At 40.9% G+C, this 27,428-nt stretch overlaps 1 protein-coding gene across 7 annotated transcripts in view; it reads right to left on the bottom strand.

The window, feature by feature from the left end:
* RELCH (RAB11 binding and LisH domain, coiled-coil and HEAT repeat containing) overlaps positions 1–27,428 on the bottom strand; it is a 241,533-nt gene that overhangs the window by 108,082 nt on the left and 106,023 nt on the right. For all 7 annotated transcript variants that reach the window (XM_082258179.1, XM_082258177.1, XM_082258182.1 and 4 more), the window contains 5 exons: positions 24,655–24,746; positions 21,948–22,247; positions 21,434–21,509; positions 16,903–16,998; positions 696–808 (listed from right to left, as the gene is read on the bottom strand). In XM_082258179.1, the coding sequence (XP_082114305.1) occupies positions 696–808; positions 16,903–16,998; positions 21,434–21,509; positions 21,948–22,247; positions 24,655–24,746 (677 nt within the window). The remainder of the gene's footprint in view (positions 1–695; positions 809–16,902; positions 16,999–21,433; positions 21,510–21,947; positions 22,248–24,654; positions 24,747–27,428) is intronic.

Raw genomic sequence — 27,428 nt, 5'->3', positions numbered from 1 at the left:
GCGGTATCGAGTATAGATGGAAGACTGGACGTTGTAACAGGGTCAGTATGGAGTCCAGGGTTTGTATGTCAACATGTTCACAATGTTGGAGTACCAAGTTCTCCTGGGCAAGGTTCAGGAAAAATTCTTTCCACTGGAATCCTGCAAAGCAGAGGAGATAGGCGCTGCAACGTCAGAAAGGTATAGCTATTTTCACGCAGAGAGCTGCACAGACCTGTGACAATCACCTAATTACCAAAAAACTGAAGACTTGCCTAACTAGGAGGGGTTATACCTATGAGTGGACTTTTTTTGCCAGTGTCTAATCCCCTGAAGGTGCATTACCTTATCATTATGGATATGAAGATGCACTGTGTTCCGTGATGTACAATAAAGACAATTATATTTTCCTCAACATTTAATTTCAATATCACTGATCTATTTATAGCAGACAAAACAATGATTCATGTATGAGCTGGTGTTTTTAAATGATGCAAGGTATGAAAGTCAATCTCTACAAATACCCCACATGTAACTTATCAGAGTGCATTGCACTTTCCACATATAAGTAGTAAAACAGGTTGCGTTTAAAGGTTTTTGGACAGAAAAATATATTACAGAATTTTCTAAGATAAAATGGACTGTTATCCCACCCAGACAAATGTTTGGTGAACATTTGTTCAATAAAAGAACGATCATCTAATAGCGGCACATACCTTTGCTCATCATCTGGGCGCTTTATTAAATTAAAGAGTATATGCAGGAGTTGGTCTCTTTCTTTAGGCTCTGGGTGGAGGCAGGCAGTACACAGTATAAGCGGTATCAGTTCCTGTACATCAAAGGAGAAATAAAACCATGATGAGAATATTCAGGGATATGTAAAAACACAAAAGAAATAATGTATCATGTGCATTGAAAAGATGGAAAGGTACAGGGAAACCATCACTATTTTTATTCCTCCATATTATCTTAACTTGTTTTTTTTCATATTTGCTAATGATCATCAGGTGGCATGAAAGCTTATGTAATAAAGCAGTGGTCCTCAACTCCGGCCCTCAGGGCCCACTAACAGGCCAGATTTTAAGTATTACCTTGGGGAGATGCAGACTAGAGTACTGCAATCACTGAGCAGCAAATTATATCACCTGGGATGAATTTCAGTTATCTTGCAAACCTGGCCTGTTAGTGGGCCCTGAGGACCAGGGTTGAGGACCACTGTAATAAAGTACAAAATATAATCACCAAAAAGATATACATGGAAATGGTAATTAATAGATAGAAATTTAAATTCGAACAAATACAGAACTGTCTATGATTAAGTGAGCAGCACACAACGGAATGGATCAGATTTGTGCATGGCTAGGTTTTGGGTTTACCGGAAGTTCCCAAGCCCCATGAAAAATATCGATCCTAACCTTCATGCAATCTACCTTTTCAAATAGAGAGAAGAGGTGGCGTGATCCAAGTGGGATATAAAACAAATTTATTGGAGTGGAAGAGAATTGGTAACTTACACAAACCATTAAAAGAAAACCATCATCAATCGGTTATGGCCTCTGGTGTTAATCTTTAGCATAGCAGGACACCATGATACAAGTGAGCACAATAGGTGGGCTGGTGGTAACCTGTACATGTAGCACAGACTGGAAGTGATGCCGGGTGGGGGGCTATGTTTCAAAGCTGCCCAAGCCCCTTTCTCAAGTCAAATTCCCTTCTCATGTGGTACGTATATTTATATATGCAGCAGTGGGACAACAAGATTCAATGGAAACATGTAGACCAGACACCGCCCCCCCAATGTCAGTTTTCTCTTCATACCAAAGGAGTCCGATGGCCATCTTTTTGGTTTAAACTTCCTGCATCACAGCCGGTTTTTGGTCCTATTTGTGGACTAGAAGGATGCAAGTTTACAAAAGACTCCATACTCAACATGCCAGAGCCAGTCACTCACTGTTGTAATATAAAAAAAGTGCCATTTCTTGCGTACCATTTGAGTTGCCAATTTACATGTGCCCAATACTGCCTGTAATTAAACGCACTTGGTCTGGCATCCCTGGTGTGTCCCCTTGTCGCTTCAGGTTACCCACCCGTCCACCTAGTGTGTTCCCTTGTGCAAAGGTGTCTTGCTATGCTAAAGATTACTACCAGAGACCCTCACCTATTGATGAGCACGTCCTTGTAACGGTTTGTGCAAGTTGCCAATTGTCTTTCACTCCATTACAAAAAAGTTTTATATTACACTTAGATCGTGCCCCCGCCTATCTGTTCACCAGGACCACTTCAGTCTCCAAGGAGGTGCTGCATCAAAGGGCCAGTAAAAAACACCCCGGATGTTCCACTTGAACTCATGGACTTTTTGCTTAACTCAAATTAGTACACACACAACACTCATTGCTGCGCCATCCCCCCCCCCCCACCCTTTTTTTTTTCTATGTATAAATTTTTTCAAATCACAATTTTTACCAGTTCTGTTTTTACAAAATGACAAATTTGTTGTGGGCCAGGTTAGTATGATATGCCATTTATTTACTTCTCTGTACAGTTTACATTTTTCAATCTTCAATAAAGATAATATCCGATTCCATAGTTTAGATATGACTGTAATGGAAAAGAAATTGCAGCGGTATTGAAAAACACCTCTTCCGTAACTCCCAAAGGAAAGGTCACTAACACCATAAAATAAAGAGTACTAATTTAAAAAATAATTCCAGAAATATTTTCAAAGAAAAGCCTTGTCACCCTCATGTTATGTAGTAATACATAGCAGGGGTGAATGGAACACTAAATATGGATTGACTCTCATATGTATGCTCCTTCTCCAATTATGTCCCCTTTTCTAAAAGGGGACATTGTTGGAGGAGTGCGGTCACTTGAGTTAATTTCTACATTTTTGACTTTTTGGCGTGATCATGTCTGCGATTAAACTGCAGGTTCTAACACATTACATTACCATAGTTAATATTGGACTATACAGTATATGGGGTAAAACTAGAACTATTCCTTCAGTATGTGTTTCAAGGGTTCAAGTTTGAAGAGGCTCTTAAAGTGTTACTAAACCCAACACCAGTGAAATCAGTCTTTATATGCAATAAAGCATGCTTGTTTTACTCACTGTGGAACCTACGGGGTTAATCCTGCACATTGTGTAAAAAAACCTGTTGGATCCCATCTGCTCTGATCCTCCCCTTCCACAGCCCCCAATACCTCCCCTGATAGAACAGAGCCTTGGGGGTGCTCTGCACATGCTCAGTTCAGTGTGTATTGTTAGAGCGTTTATTTTTATTTTTTCTTGGGAGGGTGCACATGATTGGCACAGGGCCAATCAGCACTGTCCAGACAAAGGGTCAGAGGTTCTGCAGCCTCATAGGACAGTCAGAGGAGAATGAAAACTCCACCAACACGCTTTAACCAGAAACTGATAGAAATCACAAGACTGCTATATACTGCTGATGAAAAAAGATATTTAGCAGTTTACATTTACTAAAATAATTGCATTTCCATGTTCTGTGTACTGAGGGAGACTAAATATACTGAATGCAGGCTCCTGGGTTTAGGAACACTTTAACTACTGCTTTTTTTTATCGCTCAAGCTTAATTAAAAGTTAGGTTACCACCAATTAAGAAAAGAAAATCACATCAAAGTGTAAAATACACATAAATCCCATAAAAAGTTACAAAACGCATAAGATTATGTACAAGTTCAGTTCACTGTTGCTTCCTCCCTGGAAATATTCCTATGCCTACAGGCAAGTTCTGTTCACAAGTCTGTAGGAAGGAAAACAAACAAAAGGAAACTTGCATAGCTGTGGTGTATTTAATTATGCTATAATAATAGAGCTGAAAGCCAAGAGCGGGACACGGAGACTGAATTAGGGGAACACAGTAAAAGAAAATACTCATGACTCGGCTGTACTTGCATATAAACTAAAGTCTAACCATGGGAGAAAACTTGTGAGTTATGATATGGAAAGCCACATTTGTGAAGTATAATTTATAGTGGTTCTGTTCTTTGGCTATGAACAACAACATGGGCCCTTATGCATCTGGCATTCCTTGATTGTTTGAGAGGAGATTGTTTCTTTTAAATCAGTGGTCAACAAACTATGGCCCGGGAGCAAATGCGGCTCTTTGCTCGCTTTTATCTGGCCCTTGAGGCATTATTCCCCTCCCCCACCATCAGCAAAAATGGAGCATAGTTCCTGCCACTCACACCGACATTGTGGCACTGGTCTTCTCACTGACACCAACGATAGGGCACTATTTATCCCATTAAAACCAATGATGGGACACTATTCCTCCCACTGACACCAATGATGGGACACTACTCCTACCACTGACACCAATGATGGGGCCCTTAATTTCCCACTGATAAAAAAGGGGCACTATTACTCCCCCTAATACCAACAATGGGGCAGTATTCCTCCCATTTATACCAGTGATGGAGCACTATTCCTCTCGCTTACACCAATGATAGGACACCAAAAACGAAACACCAACGACGGAACACCAACGACGGAACACCAACGACGGAACACTATTTGTCCCTCTGAAAACAATGATGGGGCACTTAATCTCCCACTGATACCAACGAAAGGGCAATGATGTGGCAGTATTCCTCTTATTAACAAAAATAATGGGGCATGGTTTACACCAACTGATACCAGGAAATTTTCTTCCCTCACTGGCCACAGTGTGGCCCCCCTAAAGTCTGAAGGAAAGTAAACTGGCAATTTGTTTATAAAGTTTGGAAACCATTGTTTTAGTTGACCCAAAACTGTCTTTACCTATATAAAATCCCATAGCTCAAGAGTTAACAACTGTAATCACTAGAACGCTTAACAAATCCAAAAAAGGAAAGCCTATACTAGAAATGTGTAAGTACTGTAATCTAATTGAGATATGGGACTACATCGAGCAGGAATAAATGTTCACAGACAGGCCAAATGTCCCATATATCTCTTTAAGAGACATACTCCACCTACTATTTACCATTGACTTTATGTCTGGTCATTGCCATACAAATGTAAATTTCACTGCATCCACAAAGACAAACCCACACTTTAGTTAGAAATGTTTCAGTCAGATATTGTGTGTGATTTTTACTAAAAACCACAATCAAACTTTTTAACGGTTTAGTGGCATTTTAGCGGTTTAAATCCGCTAAAAAGATTCCAGATGCATCATAACATAAGGTGTGCAAAGTTTTACAATTTGTTTTCTTTGAAAGCAGCCACAGCCTAGGTAGAAAAGGCTGTCCTCTGTCAGCTTGCTGTGAAGAAGGAATCTTGGTCTCTGTGTGGAAGCAGTAGTCTCTCTGCAGGGCTCGGTCACACAACCTGTTTAATTAAAAAATTATAGCTCGCCAGTCAGCAAGGAGCATGAGTATTGATGATTGGAGAGCTATGTGTCTGGCTCAGCAGGGGATGCATCAGAGCTCTTCAGAGAGGCCACTACTTCCCCCACAAAGACAAAGGGTCCCTCTCCACAGCATGCTGGCAGGAGACAGGTTTTTCTACTCAGCTTGTGGCTGATTTCTAAAAGAACAAGCGGTGACTCTACACACCATTTGGTTTGATGCACCTGAAACGTATGTAACCGATTCTAACCAAAAGTTCAATTGAACTGTAAGAGGAACAAATGGCAAAAAAAAAAAAACAAAAAACACATGTGCAGTCTGTCATTAGCATTAACACAGCAGTCTTGGGGGGGGCGCGGCGAACTCCTAACGTGATGGCTGCTTAGTCCAGGAGCTCCTTGCGTTCGTTGGGAGAACAGCCGATCCACAGAGCCCACAGCCAACATCCACAGTGGCATCCATCACCTGTCCACACCGCCCGACCATGCCCAGAAGGAAGAAAGAAACCCCACAACCGCAGAAACTCTCGGGTTTCTTCCCGAGTGTTACCTGCAGTCCACAACAAAATGGCGGCAAAGACAAAATCTCCCGGTCCGCACCTAGACTTCTAGCGACTGCCTCTATTCCAGGCACCCTGCGCTCACCAACAAGGGAAGTTCCATGTGGAAAGAAGCATGTAAACACAATGCAGATATCCTCTTTATCCAGGAGACTCACTTTGACACACAAACGACTCCTCGTTGTACCCATTACCTCTACCCACATATATTCTTGGCATCCTCCTCCAGCAAAAAACGAGGTGTACTACAGGCCATAAGGAACTCTATATCCTTCAGACTGAAAAGATCGTTCCTAGACCCAAATGGCAGATAAGTCATTCTTCAATGCAACATCAATTCCAAACCCTATACTCTGGCAAATGTCTGCGTACCTAGCAACCATCAAGTGAGATTCATCAGAAGGTTATTCAAGAAAGTCCATTCACTAACACATGGCAACATCTTGATAGGAGGTGACTTCAATGCAGTTACCGAAGCAGTTACAGACACTTCCACTCCACACAAAAGCACTCGACCGGAATTGAACTCCCAACTACATGAATCAGAACTTTATGACGTATGGAGATGTCATCTTGACAATGAAAGGGACTTTACTTTTTTTTCCAGCGAGACACCTCTCCTACTCACATATTGATATGTTCATTGTTGACAAATGGCTTTTGCAGCAGACCTCCTCCTCCTCAATTTTAGATATGACATGGTCTGATCATGCTCCCATTGTACTATCCATTAAGGAGAGGGACATCTGCCCAAAAACTTATGTTTGGAGATGCAACAACTAAATAATCCAAAAACCTGAAAAAAAACAAAAAAAAACTTAAACTTGCTCAACATCCCCAGGAGTTTTTCTGTGTGAATGACCCCTCTGCGCCCAATACTTTCACCCTATGGAATGCCCACAAGGCAGTCAAGGCGGTCAAAATGTCAGTTCAATACTGAACTGCAAAGGCTTCTCCAATCTAGTCATGAGCTTGAAACACAAAACAAATCATCTCCTTGAGATTCCTTCTCGGCCGAATTGACCAAAGTGCGTCACTCAGAATCCTACTATGCTCCCAATATGAGGCCCACTTAAGAAAACTTAAAATAAAATATTATTCTCGATAACCAGGCAAGTAAACTATTGGCAAATATATTAAATATCCGCAACGCCAAACCTGTGATTCCATTCCTATTCAACCCCTTCTCTAAGCAGAGGCTTACCGAGCCACAAGAAATAACCGATGCTTTTTCAGATTACTGCGGAGCCTCATAAAATCTAAAAAAAGACTGCTCTGTCCCCCAACCCATCCAGGAATCTATTAAAGATCTCCTCACACACATTAGTCTTCCTTCTCTGACATTGTCTCAATTAGGATTCACCTAATGCCCCCTTTACATCGCTGAAATAACACACGTCATCAAACTCTTACCCTGAAATAAATCGCCCGGCCCAGATGGACTCACAAATGAGTATTACAAAAGTTTCCCTGACATTCTAGCTCCTTTATTGAAAGTCTTTACAGAAGCAGCTCGCACAGCATCATTCCCAAATGAGATGTTAATGGCTAACATAATTACCTTACCAAAATCAAGTAAAGAACCCTCCACCCCAGCTAACTTCAGACCTATTTCATTGCTCAACTCAGACATTAAAATTTATGCAAAACTCATAGCCCTGCGTTTAAACAACATGCTCTAATATCTGGTCCAACCAGACCAAACAGGGTTCATTAAAGGAAGACAAGCTTCCGATGCCACCAGGCGCATCTTGAATATTATCCAACACGCTGAGCAAACTCGAACGCCGCCTCTGCCCCTATTTTTGGATGCAGAGAAGGCGTTCAGAGTCCAATGGGGATATATGAAACAAGTACTGACCAAATTTTATTTTCTAGCCCCATCTTCTCGGCCATATTGGCGCTATACTCCACCCCCTCTGCAAGAGCTTTTTTCCCTCAAGCCCTTTATCCAAATCATTTCACGTTTCCAATGGGGTGAGACAGTGATGCCCGTTTGATTGAACCGCTTGCTGAAACCATCAGGTCCCATTTGGAAATATCAGGATTCTTTTTCCATACCCATCCACATGTAATTAACCCATTTGCAGACAACGTCATTCTAATGCGCACCAACCCTTCTACCTCTCTCCACCACGCACATGAGACACTTACCCTTTTTAGTACAGTCTCATATTACAACATTAACTTCTCCAAGTCCTTAATATTAGATCTAGGAATCCCGGACCATGTACGAGCTAACCTATCTAGGTATATCATTAGCATTCACCTCCAAAGACTTAAACAATACCAACTACAAACCCATCATCAATAAAACTACAACTCAAAATTCAACAACACTCAAAATGTGAGAGCTCTTAGATGGGCAGAAAAGACACTTTGATGAGCCTTCCGCAAATCCTTTATATATTTAAAACACTGCCCATCCCGGGGAACTCCACTTATCTAAAATATCTCACCTCCATTACAAGGAAACATATTTGGCAAGGCAAAAAAGCTTGTTGCCCCTACTCACACCTCATTAAACACCGGAGAATGGGGGGAGTCGGTCTAATAGATGCTTCCGACTAATGGACAGCATGCCAACCTACCCAACTGAAACAATGGTTCACCCCATCAACTGACACCCTATGGCTGGACATCGAAATCGCCCTTATGCACACAAACAATCTAACAAATCTCCTAGCTGATAGCTGGAAAATAATACATTTAAACCACACACCGGCAACTATTAAAACAACACTAACTGCCTGGAGACTCCTTTTACAATAGGCAACATCTGATCCACAAACCACGAAGATCCAAATTCCCTTATCTACACTGAAGTTTCTCATCCCCTTCTCCGCCAAAAACTGTAACTCATCTGGTATACACTGGGTAGAAGAACTATTACTCAACAATCCGCCCATTTACATAAAAATCTTTGTGTGGGATATTGAAGGTGTTAACTTTTTACGGGTTACAACATTCATAAAACAATGCCCTAAACTGGTCATATCCATCCCTTCAGTTGCGTGAAAACTTCAAACCAATTCCAATCCCTAAAGAAAAGGCATCTCTTTATTCTACTCTATCCTATATATAAACCAACCTTTCACAAATCCTCTCCAATGTACCAATGGGAGCAAGATCTTAATCTATCTTTCTCTGAAGACCAATGGCTCCATGCCATACAATGCGCACAACAGGCTACCAACTGTAGAAATCACTTAGGGCTGAAACAACTAATCAATTAATCGACAACTAATCGATTATGAAAATAGTTGTCAACTATTTTCATAATCGATTAGTTGGTCAGCCAAGTCGTTTTCCTGCATACAGAATGCGTTATTTGTTTACATATCAGAAAATACAGTGCAACACACATACAGCTCAGTACACCGTCCATACATGTCAGTCGATGGCAGAGAACATGTGAATGTGTGAGGAGCAATGCCTGATGGAAAATGTAATCCTGGGCATGAGAAGGAACCAAGCGATTCTAAAAGGCAGAAGTTTTTTTTATGTTGCTATAGGGACACTCTATACATTATTATACTTTGCTGCTTCCTATAGAGGCACTTTGAAGGCAGGACGAGCCAGAAGTGTCATTGGGGGTCCAGAAGAGGAGAACCAGTGCTGCTCTGTGCAAAACTATTACACAGAGCGGGTAAGTATGACAAGTTTGTTGTAAAGAAAAAAAGTCCAACCTTTACAATCACTTTAAGGGCTCTGTGCAGGGAAGATCAGCATCTGAACCCAGAGAAGCTGGAGGCTGATAGACTGGAGGTGATAGAAGGCATTAGAATTATATTTAAAGTAAAAGTTTACCAGTATTGTGCAATTATATTTAAAAATATTATATCCATGAAAAAAAGGTCTCAGCTTTTTGTACTACTTTAATATAAAAATGTTATTTCCCCCCTCCACCCTTCATATAGCTCCATGTCGGACTCCCAGTTAAAATACCCTGCATATCAGACTTCTGGGCATATTATATACATACACAGGATACAAGATATAATACTTTCACTGTTTCACAGTAGAAACTAAAATTATATTATAGTAGTGATTATCTGCTGTTTTTGTACTATAAAAGGGCATTTTTTTTTAACCCCATCATTACAGGTGATAAAAAAAAAAAAAAAAAAAAAAAAAAAAAAAAAGCATGCTGCTGCTAGTACTAAAGGTCTTATGCTGCCTATACACGTATTGATTTTTGGACAAGAATATTTGTATAAAAAATATTTTTATATTCGTTGAATGGACGAGTGTTTGAAAAATCCACTTGCTTCACATTCAATTTTAAAATGAATTTAACTTCGGAGCAAAAACCACATACACTATTTTAAGATTTGTTTGATCAATAAGTTTTCTATTCTGCTCCTTCGAATGTTCCGGTCACTGTGGTTGACAATGGACCCCACTAATGGTTAGAAAATCGGATGAATGTTCTTAAAAGTTTTCTAAAGAAAAATTAGTTTGTGTATGGCCAGCATAAGTGACAGCAGGCGCAGTGAGCTTGTATCAAGCTACCTGCCTATTACAAGGGAGTCTCATGAATATTATAGAACAATTCAGTCTGAAAATTAGCAAAATAGCATTTTCGGTCTTTTCAAATTTTCAAAACGTTGATCTCGAGTCTCATATGTACCACATTTAACCCTCTAATAATACTTATATCTGTCTCAGAATGGATTAAATATCCAACTATATAGCTGGATTATATATATTTACCACTGCATATAGATATTCAAAAATATGAACTAAATTATACACCAATTTTTTTTTAGGTTTTTATCCGATTAGTCGATCAAAACAATAAATTGGCTAAATAATCGATTATGAAAATAGTTGCTAGTTGCAGCCCTAAAATCACTGGGAATTGACACAGAAAATTCTAGCCTGGTGGTACATGACTCCCGTCTGTGTAGAAAAGTTTTACCCCACTGCTTCCTCCCTTTGCTGGAGAGATTGCAGTCAAACTGGCACCCTGTTACATATCTTCTGGTCATGCAGGAGCTTAAAAAGTTACTGGAATCAAGTATTTTGCTTAATATCACAAATGACTGGCTTCTTTCCAAAACCAGACCCAGCTCTAGCCCTTTCAATCTAGGTATAGAGCGTATCCCTAAAGATCTTCAATGCATCACAATTATCTTATTAGCAGTCAAAACTCTTAGAGCCAGAACTTAGCGTTCAATCCAGGCCCCCAATCCATCGGATATCACTAATCACCTCAATCTTCTGTTTGAATTTGACAAGTCCCTAGCCATTAGCTCTAACACGTACCCTACATTTCTGAAAACTTGGAAACATTGCCCCCCACTATCAAATAACAAACCCTCAAGTTTTGATACAGTTAATAACACTTATTGACGCTATTGTACCATTTGTTCTGCACTTTGACTCTTAGACTCCATTCACACTACCGCGGCACGACTTTCGGGGGCGACCTGTGAAGTCTCGTGCAGCGCGACTTGCACGGACTTCACATAATGGAAGTCAATGCAAGTCGCCCCGAAGTAGTACAGGACCCTTTTTCTAAGTCTGAGCGACTTGTGTCGCTCCTATTAGAACGGCTCCTGTACTACACTATGTGAGCGTGAGGACCGCGACTTGTCAGGCTGACAAGTCGCGGTCCAAGGTGCGGTAGTGTGAATGGGGTCTTAGATATCTGGAAATTTGCCTTTTCAGGTCAGTCCTTACATTGATTTTGTGTCCTCTATTATGTGAAACAGTTCTTACTCTGGTTTTGTCAAACCTTCAATAAAAATTACTGTTGCAAAAAAAAAAAAAAAAAAAAACGTCAGTCTTCATTTTTCTGAGTCCCTCCTTCCTCCTTGTAACATAATATTACATGTTGATCCTTCCAGGAAGTCAGTTATTTTAAAACTTACTTTAGCAGATCAAACTGTTCAGCAAAATCGACATTTATTCTTCTATGTAAAACCTTTATACAAAAAAAGGAAAAAAATTGTTGCTGTAAACTACAAAACACATCTTTCATGTTTTGAGAGAAAGAGAGGGGGAATTGTTCTGTAGTCTTATTACACTCCAATCCGCTGAAGGAGGCGTGACTAGCCTCTGAAACGTGTTCCGATTGGTCAGTTCCTCTCTGGGTTTGACAGGTGTCATTCAGCTCCATACAGCTCGTGGTTCCAGCGTTCTCTCTCCTGTCTTCACAGAGCCACCGCTGTAGCAAGGACCACAGCAGAATCCCGTGTGGGATCCTTTGCACAACCCACCTGAGCACAGAGTCGCCTAAGGTCGTACTGTGAGTTGAACCTGTTATTGTGTTTTTTTTTAATATACACCCATTACGCTCCAGGCTTATTACACTGCCTGTCCTAGGAGGATAACATCACCACTTGTCTGTAGATGGTTTAGGTGTTGTCACTCTAAGACAGGAAGCATGCTACTGGCAGTATCACCAGGTGAAAATAAAGGCAAAAAAACCCCCCCAAAAAAGAAAACCAATGTGGCCGCCACATCCAAGAACTGGTAAGGTGACAACATACATTTGGCTTTGCTGGTTTAGATACAACTTAAAAGGGAGCTCCTGTAAGAACTGAAATGTATCAGAAGCCATCACTGATGAGTTTTTAAAAAGAAACGTGTACTTAGAGCAGTGTTTTTCAACCTTTTTTCAGTCAAGGCACCCTTTAAAAATTATGAACAGTCTTGAGGCACCCCATTCTAAAAATGTAAAAACTATTCTAATAGTTTTACATAATGCAGCACCATCCACACACACAGGACACCCAACATTAGAGGGGATTTATTCTTCCAAAACAAATACACATTTGCAAAATGGTACCGACAAGTATTCCGATGTTTCTCTTCTCCTTCAGTTTCTCTCCATCAGTCAGCTAATGTGACCCCAACACTGATGGAGAGGGGCAGAGGAGGGTCAAACAAGGATGCTATGAAGGTGGCTGGCATCCATCATATCAATGATTATGCCAATGGTCTTTCCGGCAGAGATGGTTGTAATGGTGCACAATAAAGACCTGTAGCTGTGTGTAATTAAAAAAGGTAGACTTCATCCACACTCAGGTTTAAGTTTAAATACAATTTTTGGGCAATTTTTAGGCATTTTGCCAAGGCACCCTGGTTGAAAAAGGCTGACTTAGAGAAATAAAAGAGCTGTCACTGTAGACCTCCTGCGATTATTCCTCCCATTTCAAAAATGTGAAAACTAAAATGCAGAAAGTGAAGTCAGAATTCTTGACCTTCATACCCTTAACAAAAAGTCAGCAGTAGCAGCTCGTGTTTTCTACCTTTACAGGTTCACATTAACCCTTAAGTGCCCGAGGAATATAAAGAACTTCACAACAACTGTATTGGTAATCAAACATGTGGAACATGAATTTCCCACAATTCAAAGGAGCACTTGGTACTACACCCATTTTAATATTCTGTTTAGATTGCAGTGGTAGATTTAATTAAATGTTTTTTGTTTGTAATGTATGTTGGCATTACCCAACTAAAATAACACAGCTTAGTTATTACATAAGAGAAGGAATTAATTGAAATAGATCCCAATTTGAATTACCCAAGTTCTGTTTGCTATTGCTTGATCAGTCACTGTACATGTTTATACTGCCGTCAAGTGGCCATACCCTGCAGCTACAGAATTAAACCCAAATAATAAAAAAAACAGAAAAAAAAAAAAAAAAAGTATGTGCAGTGAATGGCAACCAACCATTAGCTGAACATTACCCAGTACAAGTCTCCCTTTTCCTTCATGTTTAACAAACCTAAGCCAAGTATTCCAGTTCTTACACCTATACAACTCCATTTGGCACACCTGATAAACTTCAAGACTATTGAGGGATATTTAAAAAAGAGTCCTTTCACACAGGCATTCCTCCCAGTGGTCTCCGCTTTGCTCAGCGGGGGATTGATCTGCTGATCCCCACTGAGCAGGCAGATGACCGGTCCGTCTCCACTCGCTGTGCTGAGACAGCTCTGTCAGAGCCCCGCTCTCCTCTATGGGAGAATCGGATGAAAACGGAACGCCTGTGCGTTCTCATCTGATCCCATCTGCCAGATAATGGGAAATAGGGTTACCATACATCAGGATTTTACGGACCGGATCCGATCAGATAGCAGCGGGTGTCAGAGGACAGGTCACCGCTGACGTCCGCTGCCCAATAGAGGTTCATGGAGTGTCCCATCAGGCCTGCCTGAAAAACTGACATGTGGACCTGATCAGAAAGCCCGTGTGAAAGGGTCCTAAAACTCGTGCACACAGAATCTGGTGCAGCTGTGCATAGTAACCAAATCTGCTTTAAACTTCAGCTTGTTCATTTATGCTTTAATAATAAATCCTAGACGCTGATTGGTCAACTATGCAGAGCTGTACCAGATTCGGTGTTCTCCCCACAAAAGATAGCTATGTACTTGTACCAATGTGGTTATTTTAGGACCGATATTTTCATCCAACCCAAACTATATCTATTCAGATAATAGAAAGAGTTTGGTAATGGCCATTTTGTTCACAATGGATCTTTCATTAACAATGTGCAACCTTAGAAATGGGGGGGGGGGGGGTAAACACATTTTCCCTAAGTCCTAGATCACACTAATCTGCACAGGAATTGCACCACAATCCGGTGCAAATCACATACGATTTGGTGCGGTATGATTTGAGCCCATTGATTTTGAGTGGCTCAAATTGCACCATATCAAACATGAAAAATGTGTGGGCATGCCCATACCCATGCGATCTGGTTGAGGAAAATGTAATGGGTGTCATTAACTTTTAATTGACGACCGTACCAGATCGCAGGAACACAATGCGATTGCTATGCGGTGCGGGAGGTGCGGGAACCGCACAGGCATCACTGTGAATCGGGGCTTAGAATTATAGACAGGGTAATTGCAAAGTAATTAACCTCTTCAGCCCGGAAGGTTTACCCCCTCCTTCATGACCAGGCTTTTTTTTTGCAATTTGGCAGTGCGTTACATAGACAATTGAGTTGTTGTGTACCCAAATAAAATCAATGTCCTTATTTTTCCACAAATAGAGCTTTCTTTTTGTGGTATTTGATCACCTCTGCAGTTTTCTTTTTTGTGCTATAGACAAAAAAGATTGAAAATTTAAAAAAAAAATAAATAAATAAAATAAATGTATTTAATTTATGCTATAAAACACACCCAAAAAAATAATAAATGAAAAAAAAAAAAAGAATTCCTGCATCAGTTTAGGCCAATATGTATTCTGCTACATATTTTTGTTAGAAAAAGTAATGGCGGTGCACAGCGATTTTTAGGGGGACTGCAACATTGCAGCAGACAAATCTGACACTAAGTGAAACTTTTTGGGGACCAGTGAAACAATATAGTGATTAGTGCTAAAAAAAGATGCAGTCACTGTACTAATGACATTGGCAGGGAAGGGGGGGAGTGCTTTCTGGGTGGGGGGGGGGGGGATGCTTTGACGGGGGGAATACAGAGATCCGTGTTCCTGCTTAGAAGGAACACATGATCTCCACCTTCCCCTTTCACAGAAGGGCGGTCTGCCTTCATTACGTAGGCAGACTGCCGTACTGCCTCTAAGAACGATCGCCGCGTGCTGGCGAACATCGGGTCCGCCGGATTCGTTGATTGGCTTCCACTGTGTCTGATCAGGGGGACCTCCTTGCCACAATATATCTACGTGGGGTGGTCCGGAAGGTGTTAAAGTGCATAAATCAATCAGAAATCACCACAATGTTCTAACAACAAACTAAATCTGGCTGATTGCTATGGGTTACTGTGCATTACATTTGCTGAATGCTTTGACTTATTGATTTTAATAAATCTCTAAACTATACCCCGGAAAGACAGGCTGAAAATTGTATAACACAGCTATATCCTTAAAGAGGATCTACAGTACTGTATCTGAACCCCAAAATAATACAATTTCATTAATTTTTATTTTTCAAAACAAACTCTCCTATCCATCTAGGTCTCCATGCTTTATTTTGCTAAGAAATCACTTTTCAAAACACTCCCTGGCATTTCTGGCCATGGCCATGGACATGTTGAGTAAGGGCAGACTATTCATGTAGCATTCACTTCCTGGAATCCATCTGCCCTTAGCTCAGGTGCTGAGAAAGCCCCTTCACCCCCCCCCCCCCCTGAAGACTCCTGGGATCTATGACACGGTTTGCCTAGGCATAGAAACCAGAAAGTAACTGAATAAAAAAGGTTTTTAAACACGTAAATATAATATACCTTCCTATCTTTTTACGAATGCTGGCAGCATAATGATTAAAAAGAGTCAATGTTGATTGAGAAAGTGAAGTTCCACTTTAACCTGCGCTAAGGGATTTCATAGCCTGCCATTATATTATCCTGTACTGGGATACATACTAGTCAGTCATTCCAAACCTTGCTTTTTAAAAATGCTACTTGTCTGGCTGTAATGTTGATCACATAGCTTTAATACTTTAGTACAGAAGCCAGAGGCAGCCAGAAACGAACATTCTCAGAAGAGCAGCAGCAATGACTGCCTACATAGTTCTTCTAGTGAAGGCTCTCTTTAAAGATGTAGTGAAGTAGAAAACACATAAACATGAATAAACATGAATAATAGTGAACTAACAAGGCTCACTACAGGAATGTGATCATATATGTATTTATGATTATATAATATATATATATATATATATATATATATATATATATATATATACATATATACATATATACATATACACACACACACACTATATATATTCACACATACACACACATACATACACTTTTCATTTTTTCCCCCCCACATGACATACATGTTATATGTGTTGCTGGAAAGGGCAGAGGTACAAACACAACTGACTTTATTCTGTCAAGGATAAGGGACAAAGTGCTAGGAAACCAGGATGCACTACCAAACTCACCTGGCACAGATGTACAATCATTTTCTAGGAGAAGCATGCATGAAAATAGAACTGTCAACTGAGTTATTTTACTTTTTTAGGTTTCCTTAATCTCGGTAATCTAAGCAGAGATAGACTATATAGGTTTTCTTTACCTCTCGTTTTGCTAGGAGCACATTTGGGACGATATGAGGAAGACAGCGGCCTAACATCAGCATGACTCCATTCTCACTGTCAGCAATGCGGGATACCTGCAATACATAAACGTGGTTACTGTGATCGAGTATTAAATGAGACCTGCAATCGCACACAAAACACTTTTACCAAGTAGCATGTGGCTAAACAAACATACAACAGTTAGTAGACATAGGAACAGAGAGCCTTATATGTTGGCATCAGTAAATTACTTTTAAAATGGTATAATATGCATTGCATGACAAAAAGTTGCAAGATCTAAGAAAAAAAAAAAAAAACAAATAAAAAAAAAAAACTATCTTGCCTTCTGTATTAATAAAAAAATCCGACATGCACATTTTTCCCCTTGCAATCATGGTGGACAAGGAAAAGCAGAGGCGAGAGGGAGAGCAATGGTCTATCAAAACCATATTTTAGTCAAAGCTAAACTCCAGGCAAATATAAAATACATTATTTACAGTGATTCTAAAGGTTGTAATATACGTACAAGCATACTGGCCTGTTCTGTGCAATGGGCCCAGCTCCTCTTCTTTTTGGGTCGCCCCCACTGGGGGTCCTGGCTCCTCCCCTCTGCCAAGTGCCCCCAATGAGAAGTCTCTTGCTATGGGAGCACTTGAGCAGGCTGGCTCCCGAGCTGGACATTGTCCATTCACAAACCGAGCGTGGCTCGGCCCTGCCCCCTGCTCTCTCCCCATTGGTTCACTGGCTGCGATCGACAGTAACAGGAGCCCATGGCTGTGTGAGCCAAAGAGGAGGAAGCTATTGTGTGACCCAATGAGAAGGGAGAAACCTGGGAGAGCCACCACTGCTGTCATGCACATCTCTTGAATCGAGATGGTATAAGTATAAAGGGGGATTGGGGGCGGGAGCTTCACCCAGAAGGTCTTTTACCTGAATGGATAGAATGCACTAAGGTAAAAAACCTTCTACATTTAAAAACCACTTTAATGTATTTTAAGCTGCAAACAGTGTAAATAACAGAATTTAACTTGAAATCAGCCTCTTGCAATCCTCTTTACAGCAACACAGGGAGAGAGGGGCAGTACTAGGAGCTGATCGGATATGAAGCATGCAAATTACTTGACAAGAAATATGCTGAGAGAAAGAAAAAACAGGGTGAGCAGAAAGGTGACCTCATCGATCTGCTGATGCTCTTTCACTGACCAGTTAACAGGCTAGAGGCAGAAAGAGAACACCACTGTATTCCTGCTACAATCAAAACGGTAACTGTAACCTTCTACAGTCAAAACTGTAACAAAGTCCTTCATCTGAAGGTGTGAACTGGAAATCCCAGGACTCCATGGACAGAAATTCTAATCTCTTGGCAGGAATACAACCTTCCTTTTACCTTATGTATTTTAGCTATTTGACTAGAGTTCATCTTTAATTTAATTGTGACCATTTTGTGGAAAACTACAGTTCATTCACGGTTATTTTTTTTCTATGAATCTTCTATGATGGCGCACTCATAAAATGTCCCCATCTACAAGAAGGAGCATGAAGTAGAGACTTTAAAAAGACCCTGTTAGCCATGTCTCCTCCGTTTTTTGCAAATTAAAAACAGTATAAAAATCATAAAGTCACCAAATTTGTATCAGGGAGTAAATTGCTTGGGTACTGTTGTAGAATATTTCCCAGAAATGAACTAGAAGCGTAATTCTAGATTTTTCTGTTTACCCAGTACAATAAATTATTATATTTACCAGTTAAAGCCTATGTGTGTATAAACATTATTTTCTAGTTTTTTACAGCAGCTACTCGGATTATCTAGGGTGTGGTACTATAAAAAACTCTGAGAAAAACTGCACCGTGACACAAGCAAAAAAAAGTCTGAAAAAAGCTGTAGCTGAGAACACCACTTATCACAGCCAGACAATGGAGGGAAATCTCCTTGGGACTTTGGGGAACATGGGATAGAAGAACAATGCCCTGTTTGAGGTGGAAAGAAGAAACAAGGCCTTAGGCCCCAAAGCAACCCTCTCTCATTGTAGCACAAGAAAGGGTTCCTTACAGATTAAGGCTGTCAACTCAAAAACTCAACTCTTAGAGGTGATGGCAGTGAGGATATAACTTTAAGAGGGGAACTAGAGAAGCGAACATCCTCGATAAATTCAAAGGAGCAGCTTCCGGAAAATCTATAGGATCAGCCTGAGATCCCATGGAGCCACAGGTAAATGAACAGTAGGAGCAATATGAGCGACACCTTGAACAAAGGCATTCATCAAGGAGTGAGACACAAGTGATCTCTGAAAAAAGGAAAGGTTTCCCAGATACAGACTTAGGCATTTTTTGGGGGGTAAAAGGGAGCTCTTTCCCCTGGTGATGTAGTAAAGTAGTCTGGAGACTCAACAAAGAGGCATTCTCCATCAAAGGGCAGGCACAATTGGCACTTTTTGCACTGCTATTCCACGGGCAAGCATTTGAGCCAAAAAGGTCTTCCACATGTGTACCGAAAAAGAGACTCACTCTTGATATTAGGCAAATAAAATCCAGCAGCCCATCAACATAGTACAGCAAAACAAAAACCATGAACTTCAGCTGTTGAGGGGGGAAGAGGAATCCATTAGGATAGATCCAGGACCTTGAGACATATTCTTGGACCAAAAGTCTGACCGAGGGACTTTGGAGATCCAGTGGTCAAAAGGCTTTCTAGAAACCCTTTCCAAGGCTTGATTGCTACAAACACTGGAATGTCCTCAAATAGGACAGAGTATTGTTAAAACAAGAAATGGGCAGATCCACTATAGGAGCTGCCCAATTTTTAGAGGAACCCCTCCTCAATAGTATATTGCTAGGTAAAATGCTTTAGAGGAGTAAAGACTAATTCCAGCTTAGGCCAAGCACTATAACAAAACAGGTTGCAATAGTGAGTGAACAGCAAAGGTTTTAACAGGCTAATATCCGACAGCCATTACCTAATTTGTGGCCAATCCTTAAAAAGATTGCTTTATAAAAACAGTAACAAGAATGTACTTTGAAAAAAATATTTTTTAGTATTGAAATGATGCGTTCTGGTAAATGTGCTAATGATTTGAAACCATCTTTTTTGTATAACACAATGGACGAACATATAAAAGAATTGTTTGGCCAATGAAAGGTGGCTCAAAGTTTCCATGTCTATAGCTATATCAATTTGTTCTAGAGATGCTTATAAATGATCTAAGGTGCCCTTAAAATTTAGATGGTGACCAACCTGCATGCATAATTCTGCAATCTAATAAAATGTTGGCCACACATGAAAGTTTAGGGGATTCTGAAAACTGTGGAGAAGGGAGCTCTACAGAAACCAGTAAGAGAAGAAAAAAAAAAAACAACTTTCCATGAACAGAATCTAATCCAGCTGATGCATTGTTTCCCAACAAGTCCCTAGCAGAGAGGCATTAGGAAAGCCACGTCATGCAAACATTTTCTTGGGTATGTTTGGATAAACATTTTTCTTCAGACTCATTTAGCTAACTTATCAAAAGCTTTAGATCAGGCATGTCCAACATGCGGCCCGGAGCCGCAGGCAATGCGGCCCACTGACCCCTGACATTTTTTTTTTTTGCTGGGGAGGAAGGAAATTGGGTTGGGGGCACGGCCACAGCAGCTTCCAACTGTAGGCAGAAGAGGCTGCCTCGGAGAGAAGGGGAGGAAGGCGAGCATGTGCCATGTTTCTGACTCCTACCTCCATGACCACTTCAAATCACTGAAGTGGTCATGGTGGTTAGAGTGTTCCTTTAATATCTCTCAGAAGACGTAAACCTCTGTATACTGATTCCATTTCATTTGATCATCCTCTAGTTGTGCTAAATTAGTGCGGGGTGCGTGGCGGCGTGTGAAGGGCGCGGCGGCATTTTATTAATTATATACCTTTAACTATAGTATATATTTTATATGCGGCCCCAGAAAATTTCTCTACACTCATTGTGGCCCAGAGAAGCCAAAAGGTTGGACACCCATGCTTTAGATGTATTGCCATAGCCAGATTTACCAGGTCTCTCCAAACTGGTCTGTAACATTGTAACTTGTGCATCAACAATATTTGTTATTCAGAATTTCCAACCTTTTTAGGGATAGTGATGCAGATACTATACACTAGTGGGGTGATGAAACCCGAATAAAGGTGTCTTACATTACACATACCATACAGGGAACATAAGATCAAAATATGAAGCCTTGCAGAACCCAACACAATACCTATCTGTTGTACATGTTTCTGGGCGATTGCATGCTTTCAAGGGCTTTAGGAATGCACCTTGTTTGAATCTGGATGGATCAAAGTTACACATCAAGTTCATGGTCAATTCCTTCTAGGCCAATAAGATCTTGTAATCTGTGTCAATCCCTTGGAATGGCAAAACATTGAGATGTGGTCCTAAGATCTACTTCCTGTCCCAGTTGGCAAAAAGGAGATGAAGTTTCAATGTGAAGCCATCTTGTAAGATGAAAAGACTCTTAAAAAGTTACATGCTTTTGTTTTAACCAATTGTTTAGGCATCTTTATGTTACCTCTGAACCCAAACGACTGTCTGCTGACATTCGGCAAAAAGATAGTAGTGCTTGATGAAAAGCCGGGGACAGTTTTCTGTGGAAAAAAAATAAATAAAAAATTAGATACATGGGACATTAAGAGCCGGTTCACATTAGTGCGACTTGTCAGGCACTTGTCAGCCTGACAAGTCGCGCTCCCTCGCGGTCCATTGACCGCTACAGGACCCGTTCTAATAGGAGTGACACAAGTCGCTCCGACTTAGAAAAAGGGTCCTGTACTATTTCGGGGCGACCTCGGAGCGACTTGCATAGACTTCCATTATGTGAAGTCCCTGCAAGTCGCTCCGAAGTCGTGGTGCAATATAACGCACAAGTCACCCCCGAAGTAGTAAGGAGTCGTGTCGCGCTAATGTGAACCGGCTCTAAGTCAGCATTTATGCATAAAATAAATGGGGGAGATAAAAATAACTATTCATTTTATAAAAAAAAAAAAAAAAAAAAAAACACACCAGATAATCTTTGCACTACTTACCTGTTAGGTTGGTCAAACTGGATGCCATCTTTAAGAGGCGGAGTAGTAAGAAGAACCCTTTTGGTAATATTTGACAGGTCAGGAATGGGTGGAATATCCTCAGCCAGATGGAAGTCGGTTTCTGATAACTCCATAATTTGGCTTTCCTCAGTCCGGTCACATTTGCTGTCACTGTCTGACATTCTTATTTCCATGTATGGATCACTTTCCACTGATGGTTGACTCTGCAGCTTGTCAGACAACCTTGGCTTTTCAGGACAAACATCTGTCACAGGCTTTGTCTTTAGCACTTCAAGTTCCCTAAAACCAAAGCATGCTTACATTGACTTCAAATGGTAAGGTTAAAAGCTCTAGTTTTTTTTGCTTTTAGGAATTCCCTATATGGCCAAAGGTGTGTAAACATCTGATCATCATACCTATCAATATGGTGAAATGTATGGTGATACTTGTTCAAATTACGGAGTTGAGTCATTTCCAGTGAAAGGCACTGTTAATGCTGCAGAATTCAAAGATAAGTTCGACAACTGGGCACTTTCAACCTTCTGGCAACAGTTTTGTGTAGGGCCATTTATGTTCCAACAAAGCCAGATCCATAAAGACATGCTATGACAAGTTTAGGGTGGGGGGAACTTGAATAGCTAACACAGAGCTCCGAGCTCTTTTGAAAACTTTTATTGTGATCAAAGTCTTCTAGTCTAAAAATCACCTAACATCACAAATGCTCTGGCTGCTTGGGCACAAATTCCCATAGACATACTTCAATATCTTGTGGAAAGTGGTTGTAAACCATTACATATACCCAGTGAAGTGATTGGGCTCAGGTGATACACAGAGATAAAACAAATCCTCCCACATAAGCTGTACCTGTTTATCTGCAGTCTTCCCTTCTTCTACAGCCATTGAAAGTGCTGAATGTTTAAAGCTCGTCTAAGCTGCCAGAAAACACGGGGCGGAGAACTGAAATTACACACTGCAGAGCTCAAGTGAGGAGAGCTCAGAGCTGATTTGGGGGGATTGACACACCCCCTTCACCTAGCACACAGGAACAGAGCTGAGGCTGTCAATCAGCTGGTGGTTCCTCCCCCCCCCCCGTCACCATTTTTCTCTTGGTGTCAGGAAAACCTGTCAGAATTGTTTCATACTGATAGAGGAATGAAGCAGCAGACAGAAATTACACTTCCTGCTCTTAATTGAGACAAGTACACACCATAGAGGGAAATTCTTTGTTCATATTTCATGTCTGAGGAGGCTGTTCTAGCTACAAAGGCGGGGGAGGGAAGTAATTATTACTCATGATTTTGCAATCTGGTGTCCAACAATCTTATATTGGTGTGATGAGAGATGATCAACAAACTTTTTGCCATGTAATAAAAAATACAAGTCAGCTTTTTTTCTGAAAGGCTAATAATATAAATGATTGCCATTATAATTTAAACAAGCCACTAAGCAGTACAAATAAAATATATTATTAATATTAATTAAATAATATGAAATATATTATATTGCAAATTACATTAGATCATGTTGTGAATTTACGATTGGCTGTAAGAGGTCATCATATTGTGCAATGACCAGAGATTACTTATTATAATGTCCTAATTTGTTGGTACAGCCATTTATAACAACCTTTGCCCATTCTTAAATTATTGGCTACATCAATGTTTCTGTAGCTCATTCTTTCATTAGTCTCCTGACCACATCCTTGTTACGTGGTAGGTCAACTTTCCCCTCTTCTATCAAAGCCTTCATGCAATGCACCCGAAGAGAAGGATTTTGAACTTGGCATTTTAGTATGCCCCTGTGCATGAATTCAGAAAGGAAGCACTGTCCCACTGTCTTATGGTGTATAAGAAGATAGATAGATGCATGAAGATAGATCTATGCAGGGCTTTTTTTTCCTCAGAAATTAGGTGCAAGAACTCCCCCCTACTGAGTCACCCTTCGTCTCTGCACTGCTACCCACTTCTGAGCATGGTCCCTAGGTTCCACCCCCTACCCACCTCCCTGTACCACCCCTTTTAGAGAATACAGAACCATGTATCATTTTGCGCTACTATGTATTTGTATGGAATTTAATATACTCCACCCTAGCAACAGTAGACTCCCTCTAGCAACAATAGACCCAGTCACAAAACAATAGAACCCCCGCAACAAAATACGACCCCAGCAACAATAGACCCTCAGCAGCAAAAACAGATCTCCCAGCAGCCAGAATCAATAGACCCTCCAACAGCCAGCAACAAACCTCTCCCTCAACAGTAGATACCTCCCAGCAACCATTTACCCCCCCGCAACATAGGACCCCCTACCAGCAACAATAGATATACCTTGCAATAATAGACCCCCACACAAAAATAGATCCCCACCAGCGACAATAGATCTACCAGCAGCCAGCATCAATAGACCTTCCAGCATACCCCAGCACTCCTTGACATAAAATACATTCAGTGTTGGAGGTGCCGGAACTGCGTTCCCCCGCGCTCCTGCTGAAAAAAAAAAGCCCTGGATCTTTGCATTACCTTGAAAAAAGAAAACCAAAGATCTATAATGTATTGGTTTCAGATTTATTTTATTTGTGACATGCACACAGTTATGCAAGGCCTATCCTTATGAAATAACATTCTTCATCGTTACTCTGTAATAAACTACAGTTTCTGCTATAGGACAACATAGATATACAGTATATCCGAATAACAGTACTACATACCTCTGGAGAGTCGTAATTTGTTCCAGTAAAGCCACCTTTTCTTCATTGCACTGACTGATTTTATTCTCTAGTTCTTGAACTACTGCAGATGACTAAAGAAAAATTGTGAAAGTTATGTATTTTGCACTGAAGCAACAAATAGACATTCATTCCCTGGTAGTCCCTGTGATTCGGGGCTTGACGCAAACATATGGTCATTTCCTTAAAAAGTAACCGCTGCCAAGTCTGACATTTCCCTTTTATCCATGTATAGCTAGTGATAGTTATGTTCAACTGTTCTAAAAGGCTGAGGACATTTTGCTGCTTATCCTAGCATCTTCAGTAATGTTTAAAACGGAGCAGAGTACCAGCATGACGTAACTCAAATGCAACAGTGGATGTCAGTAGTCATAGATAGAGTGACAAAAGGGAGACACAAATGTTGCATTGCTTAAAGCGGAGTTCCAACCAAAATTGGAACTTCCGCTTTAGGGAGTCCTGACCCCTTGTCATTTTTTTTGGGGGGGGGGGGGGGGGGGGGAACGGGTACCTAGTCTTGACAGGTACCCGCTCCCACTTCCGCTCGGAGCGCCGCAGCGCCCTGAACGGAAGTTCTCCTCTACCCCTCCCTCCCTGCAATCTTCTGGGACACGTCAGAGGTCCCAGAAGATTGCCGGCCAATCAAGATGCGCAGCGCGACTCGCTCATGCACAGTGGGTACCCGGCTGTGAAGCCGCAAACTGTCACAGCCGGGTGCCCACAGCAGTGATGCCGACGCCGAGGGAGAGGATCGAGGCTTCGGGCGGCCGCATCGCTGGACCGTTGGACAGGTGAGTGAATGGCTGGAACTCCGCTTTAAAGTGTAAGCCCACCCTAACACTAAAATCCCTGCATCTATAGACCTCCACAATCTAACACTAACCTATCTAGCCCTGTAAAGAAAAAAAATCAGTATACATACTTACTATCAAAGGGGATCCGACCCGATCCCGCGCCGAGTTGTCAGCCGTGGCTTCTCTGTGGAGGCAGGTGAAGGACACATCGGACAATGGAAGCCCCATAATAAGTCTATGGGTGACGTCAATACCTATTCATTTCCCAGCCGTGTCCTCTACAGAGCTTCCACTGCTGGGAGACCGGATCGGATCGGCTTCAAAAAAGGTATGTATACTGATTTCTTCTTTACAGGGCTAGATAGGTTAGTATTAGATTGTGAAGGTCTATAGAACCAGGGATTTTAGATTTAGGGTGGACTTACACTTTAATGAAAAGCAGATTAGCAGACAAGTGTGCCATATTATTTCAGGATCCCTCCCACCCTACAATTGCTAAAGTTCCACATATACGCTCCATTCCGCCCAGCCGCGTTATTCATTCACAGTATTCTGAGTTATTGAGAAGTCTAGTAGTTCAGTGAGTCTTCCTGTCATTAACCGACTGCTCGTATGAGGTATGAGCAGACAGCTTACACAGACTGTCTACAAGAACCCTGCATTTCACCCGCAAATTCCTAATCACGAATGCAATGCTTTTCAGGCGCAAAGTAAAAAAAAAAAAATAAATAAATACACCTTTTTACCTGCAAAAAGATGTGCATTGTTTTTTTTTTTTTTTTTTTTTTACACAAAAAGTGAACTTATCCTTTAAAGCAATCGGTGGGAGGAGCCAGTGACGTTCCGTCAGCTGAATACTTACTGGGCATACATAGCAGGCTTGCTAACGTGACCGAACACCTGCAGTCAGAAGGTGGACAGACATGTTACTACACACAGTCTTTTTTTGCAGTAAACTGAGCGGATATAAAAAAATATAGTATATTGATATCTGTGATGCGGTTTTGAATTTTACATTTTAAAAAGAAGCTGGATGTCAGCAGTAGGAAAGTGGCGGAGGCCATCTTGGTACACCCCACACTGTTCAGCACTAAATCTTTAGGATTTGAAAATGTAACATGAAAACAACATGACAGATCTCATTATACTATATTGATCTATATATGCTCACTTTATTCGTTAAAGCAGTGTTTCTCAACTCCGGTCCTCGGGGCCCACTAACAGGCAAGGTTTGCAAGATAACTAAATTACATCCCAGGTGATCTCATTTGCTGCTCAGTGATTGCAGTATTCTAGTCTGCATCTCCCCAAGGTAATCTGGCCTGTTAGTGGGCCCCGAGGACTGGAGTTGAGGACCACTGCGTTAAAGGACTGTGAAATTCAAGACGTAGATGGGTGTAGTAAGATGTCCACTGGCACCTTATTAGTATACAGCTGACTGAACATCACTTCCGTTACCTAATCTGATGGGTCGCCTATTCTGACAGAACACCGACATCCCTGAGTGCAACAAGGTAAAAGTGGACTGCAGTGAGCAGCATTAGGTCTCAAGCACACTGGGCGTTCTAAAAACGCCAGCAACTTCAGCTATAGAATGCTGCTTTAAGTGTTTTTTGCATTAACGTTTTTTTTTTCTATCAAAACTATACTCCTACAAAAGATGGCTCAAAAACACTCAAACGCTGAATAGCTGCATTTTTTAGCATTCTTCAGTGTTAACCACTTTAGCCCCAGCCCTATTTCGGACACTTTTTGTTCACAAGTTAAAACCAGTATTTTTTCCTAGAAAACTACTTAGAACCCCCAAACATTATATATATTTTTTTAGCAAAGACTCTGGAGAATAAAATGTCGGTCATTGCAAAATTTTTTGTCACGCGGTATTTGCGCAGCGGTCTTTAAAACGCCATTTTTTTGGAAAAAAATTGAAAAATCACATTTCACTGCATTTAAAAAATACTA

The sequence above is a fragment of the Pelophylax lessonae genome (assembly GCF_965119305.1).
Source record: "Pelophylax lessonae genome assembly, chromosome: 5".
In the NCBI taxonomy this organism is placed as follows: Eukaryota; Metazoa; Chordata; class Amphibia; order Anura; family Ranidae; genus Pelophylax; species Pelophylax lessonae.
The sequence above is the reverse complement of the archived record's forward strand: the minus strand, read 5'-3'. Positions and strand labels throughout refer to the sequence as shown.